This window comes from Eretmochelys imbricata, chromosome 6 (genome assembly GCF_965152235.1).
Source record: "Eretmochelys imbricata isolate rEreImb1 chromosome 6, rEreImb1.hap1, whole genome shotgun sequence".
Taxonomy (NCBI): Eukaryota; Metazoa; Chordata; order Testudines; family Cheloniidae; genus Eretmochelys; species Eretmochelys imbricata.
In genome coordinates, this window is record NC_135577.1 from 5746423 (window position 1) to 5751882 (window position 5460).

A 5460-nucleotide genomic window follows, 5' to 3' on the forward strand; every position below is an offset into this window, starting at 1 on the left:
CTGACAGGTGTTTGTCTAACCTGCTCTTAAAAATCTCCAGTGATGGAGATCTCACAACCTTCCTGGGCAAATTATTCCAGTACTTAGCCACCCTCACTGTTGGGATGGTTTTCCTAGTGTCCAATCTAAACTGCCCTTGCTGCAGTTGAAGTCCATCGGTTCTTGTCCTATCGTTCCCTGCCTCCCACATTGTTTTACAATTTTATTCGTAAACTCTGTGTGACGGGTTGGGTCGCAGAAACCCCTTTGGGACTGCCACCTGATGTGCCTAGATTACCTCTGAGCCTGTTTCCCTGCCAGCTTGGGAATTCAGAACCTTACCTTGTTTGAGCCAGACACACTTCCCTGCTGCAAACACAGATCCAAGTCTGAACCACGTCCCCCACAAGCTGCAGGCTTAACTGAAAAGACCTTAAGAAATGCTCCTGTCTCCAGCACTGAGATACCCAGCTCCCAATGGGGTCCAAACCCCAAATAAATCTATTTTGCTCTTTATAAAGCTTATATACAGTAAACTCATAAATTGTTCGCCCTCTATAACACTGATAGAGAGATATTCACAGCTGTTTGCCCCCCCCCCCATATTCATACATACTCTGAGTTAATTAATAAGTAAATCCTGATTTTATTAAATACAAAAAGTAGAATTTAAGTGGTTCCACGTAATAACAGACAGAACAAAGTGAATTACCAAACACAATAAAATAAAACATGTAAGTGTAAGCCAGGAGGAGGATTATGAGCATGACTCCTAGAGGAAGTAGGGGCATAGTATTTCCTGGGCACAGATCTGGAGTGACAGACTTGGGAGTTTCTGAATACAGAGACTGCTGGTTGTTGGTTGTTTCTACTGGTGTTCAGGGAAGCAGGACGTTGTGTACATTCTTTGTAACCTCCCGCTCCTCCCACCACATGGTTATACCAAAGAATATAGCTGACTTTTATCATCAATTTTCCTCCTAATAAATCAACCCTGCAATGTTTCACAGGCTGGCAACACTTAGGAGAAGTGGGCACCAACATGCCCCGGAGCACAGATACAGCCAAGCCTGCACACCCTTGGGGGATAATTTCTACTACCATAGTGAAGAAGGGAAGAGTCATCATTGGGCCTGCCATGGATCTTCTTGGCGGGAGGTGATGACCACAATGGCCTTGTACATCTGCAGCCATGGATCAGTGCATGGGCCCATCCCTGTGGTGACCTCACCCTTTCCTGTCAATCGAACACTCCTCTCAGTCAGCATTATACTTTGGTGCTACTGGGATACTTTTTACGTTGGTGGCTGTGACATACCAGGGTCCAGCGCAGACTAATCAGCAGCTGTGTCACACCTGCCTGCAACCTTGCAATGTCTTGGTGAAGTGGCTTCCACCGGGGCCACTCACAAACCACAGTCTGGCATGCAAATCTCACCCTGAGCATGTGTGTGTAACTACAGCCTGGCCAGGAATAGTTGGGTTACACTCAGGCTCTCACCACCCTTGCTTATACTGCAGGGTGACCCCAACACACTCCCCAATCTTCGATTTCCCTCCCAAGATATATGTCCTCTGCTGCCCAGTCCTCTCCTGGACAATACAAGCTACACTGTCCATTATTTCTTTAATAGCACTAACATGTCTTCAACTTAGTTTCTCAGACACTTCTATTCAAACACTCTGGACTAGATAAAATAATAAAACAAAGTTTATTGACTACAAAGATAGATTTTAAGTGAGTGCAGATAAGGAGGCCTAGAAATCAGAGATGGTTACAAGAAAAATAAAGCGAGAATGCAACTTGTGCCTAAGTTAACAAATGATGTGAAAAACAATGCAAAAGTTTCCTCACCAGAGGCTTTCAGCAGTCTCCCTGACCAAACTTCTTAGGTCAGGACCCCTCCCCCAGTCCAATGGCGGCTTCCTTTATCCCTTCAGATGCAGTGAATCAACTGGAAGAGGGAGAGAGAGACAGAGATCGGTGCCCTGAGATTTCTGTGCCTTCTGTGCCTCTTCTGAGTCCTACCCCCCCTTTGAGAAATATTTCCACCTGGTTACCAGAAGACAAAATGTCTATGCAGAAGAATATTCCCTGCTGCTTTTTCCTCACCATTTTTGGGCTTCCTTTGTTTCCTTTCCTGCTTGATGACTGTAGTTACTGTTTAGATTCAAAATTAACCTGCACACACATATCTTTGTTTAAGACAGACCAGTTTGCCAGCCTGCTTTTTGAACATGTATTAGTAACATGCTACAGTGTAATCTTATAACTTCACATACATTATAAAAATATTATTAATATTTGGTATTTTGATGGAAAGCTTATAATTTCGGGAGAAAAGATCATTTCTTGGGAAAAAGAGTTAAATGGAGAATCCAATTTCCTAGGAGAGCATGACTATTTTTAGTTGACTCAAGGATTTATTTAGCATTTTATAGCTGAGCTCTGTGTGCAGATCATATGCATGCAAGATGGACAGTTTTGTGAACTGCACAAGTCTGTAGCATTTTGTGGCCTCCCCCTAAGCCCATCTGGTCATCGTGTGGTCTCCATCAAGCAAAATGGGTGAACCTATCTTTCCTACTTTGGGGAGTAACCTAGCAAGGGAAGGACATAGGATACTATGCTGATTGGCATGTTATGAATAGCTAGATAATCTGGAGTACTCTTATGTGTCTTACAGGTTTTACATTCCACCTGTTGGGGCCAGAACAATGAGGTTACTCTGGAACCAGGAATAACTGAGAAGATATCAGCTACAGCGGCAAACAATTAGTATGTTTCACCTGTATCTAACTTTCCGGTCCTTTGATTCCATATTTCTACCTAAGGCTGGTTGAAAATTTTTCTTCAGAAGTTTTTTTGATAGGAAATTGGATTTTCCATTTAACTCTTTTTCCCAAGAAATGATCTTTTCTCCCGAAATTATAAGCTTTCCATCAAAATACCAAACACCTCTCCTCCCTAAACCATGGATGTGGGACTCTGGTGATGTTCCAGGGCAGTTCAGCAAGAGGAGAGATCATCATGCATCATGGTGGATGTAGTCCAGCCTGGGAGCTTGGCCCATGGCAGAGATTAATGGTGTGTTGTATCTGAGCAACCACCATGGTACTTCCAAATCGAAATATTATGTTTTAACTAAAAGATTTTGTTCTCCACAAACAAACAAACAAACAAACAAACAACCCTTTGTGGATAAGCTCTTCACAGTACCCAGGTTGCACTGAAAAGAGCAGGATGAAATATAGCCCAACCTCATACTCTGAAACTCTGGTAGAAATTGCTTCAGTTAATAACACAGTAATAACACAGAGTAGGTCAAATTAATCCCCAGGGCACCAATTAAGCGAGGGTGGCTTTGGTTTACTGAATGCATGAATTCGATGTTGTGTCTCTCTGAGCTCAGGTATTCCCAGTTGCTTCAGGAATCACATCCCAAAGATCACACATCTTTGTATAAAACTTCCTGAATGCTCCAAATTGGCAGTTTCTGTGGATGAGAAAACACCAACACATCTCTCTTTCTCTCTTCTCAGCAGGTACTTTCTATTGTCCTGAATTACAGTCACACACACACATACAGACACCCTGGGAATCAGCAGCTATTGAATTCCAGACCTCCACCATCAAAAGCCTCAGGCCCAACTCCGACCTCTTCAGCTAAAGGAGCGACGTCCTTGGTTGGACAAAATAGGCAATTACCTAGTCACTGAAGTCAGGGCTTTCCGTTATGTCTCTGGGTTTTTATAGAGGCTCCAGTAAATGCCAAACAGCTTAATTGGCACAGTAAGCAACTTTACCCAAAACGGACATGCCAAGCCACAGAGCTCCCCTTCCCCAGATAGAGTGGAAAGATTGACACTCCTTTACTCTCACCCCTTCTTTAGCTAAGGATTGGATTAGTTTGGATTAGTGAACAGGAGTTTTTGTGGGGGGGGGGCATGATTAACCTGCTTCTCATTCTATTTGCAGAGCGTGTGCATTTTATCGAACACCTGGAATAACCAGCTGAGAACATCTGGCTCTGTGGACTCAGCCCTTCCCTGAGCGGGAACTGATGTCCATTGAGAAACTGATCTCCATTTATCTTCCCTTACTTCATGACAGAGAAGGGACAGGTTTTCCTCACCATCCACCTGCCCATATCTCTGCAGCAGCCTGATCTCTGTTCAGAGGAGATGGAAGAGGGAAGTCACTTGGAGGTGACTGAATTCATTCTCTCAGGACTGACAGATCATCTGGAGCTGCAGATCCCCCTGTTTGTGGTGTTCCTACTGATTTATGGTATCACCTTGGTGGGGAATGGGGGGATGATCTTCTTAATCACGATTGATCCCCGACTCCACACACCGATGTACTTTTTCCTCAGGAATTTGTCTTTCTGTGACCTCTGCGTTTCCTTGATAATTTCCCCTAAGATGCTGCTGAATTTATTAGCTGAGAGGAAAAGCATTTCTTACACGGCCTGTGCTGTGCAAATGTATCTCTCTATTGTTTTTGGAGATGTTGAGTGCCTCTTGCTGGCTGTGATGGCGTATGACCGATATATGGCCATCTGTAACCCACTGCTCTATACGGTCACCATGTCCAGGCACCTTTGTAAACAGCTGGTGGCTGCGATGTACGCTGTAGGGGTGGTGGATTCAATGATATACACGTGTTGCACATTTCCGCTGTCATTCTGCAGCTCCAACATCATCAATCATTTCTTCTGTGACGTCCTCCCACTATTGGCGCTCTCCTGTTCTGACACCCACATCAATGAGATTATGATGTTTGCTTTCACGAGCTGCATTACAGGGAGCAGCTTTGTGACTGTCCTCCTCTCCTATGTCTATATCATCTCCACCATCCTGCAGATCCGCTCTGCCGAGAGCCGGCACAAAGCCTTCTCCACCTGCTCTTTTCACTTAACCGCTGTGGTCCTGTTTTTTGGCACCTTCCTCTTCAAGTATTTGCATCCCACCTCCAGCTATTCCATGGACAGAGACAAAGTGACCTCAGTGTTTTACACGCTGATGATCCCCATGTTGAACCCCCTCATCTACAGCCTGAGGAACATGGAGGTGAAGGACGTCTTGTGGAAAGCGATGAATAAACTCCTAACCAGCTCTTGAATCTGCATTTCTCATTATTCCATTGTTATTATGAATAATTTGTTTGCATTCCAACAAGGTCTGCAGACCCCAACTGAGATCAGTGGACAAAACATGGGAAGTATCCCAGGGCCAGAGAGAGAGAATGATTCTATAAGCTGGTGGAAAAGGGGAACTGCCTCGAGGGTGAGATGCTCAACTTCACGTCTCTGTTCCAATAGTTATTTAATTAGTTATCCATAGTAGAACCACTTTGAAAGGAGAGATTGAGAGCAACCCTGTCTAGGTCCCTTCCACACTCTGAACTCTGGGGTACAGATGTGGGGACCTGCATGAAAACTTCCTAAGCTTACTTTTACCAGCTTAGGTTAAAACTTC

General features: G+C 44.3%; 1 protein-coding gene across 1 annotated transcript; it reads left to right on the plus strand.

Moving 5' to 3' along the window:
• Nucleotides 1-4164: 4164 nt before the first annotated feature.
• Nucleotides 4165-5103, plus strand: LOC144266704 (olfactory receptor 5AS1-like). The gene has a single exon (XM_077820188.1). The coding sequence runs from the start codon at nt 4165-4167 to the stop codon at nt 5101-5103; it is 939 nt and encodes a 312-aa protein (XP_077676314.1).
• Nucleotides 5104-5460: the final 357 nt, after the last annotated feature.

Bases quoted from the DNA above. Each gene is read 5' to 3' on its own strand.
- LOC144266704 (XM_077820188.1), top strand. From the start codon at position 4,165: ATGGAAGAGGGAAGTCACTTGGAGGTGACTGAATTCATTCTCTCAGGA.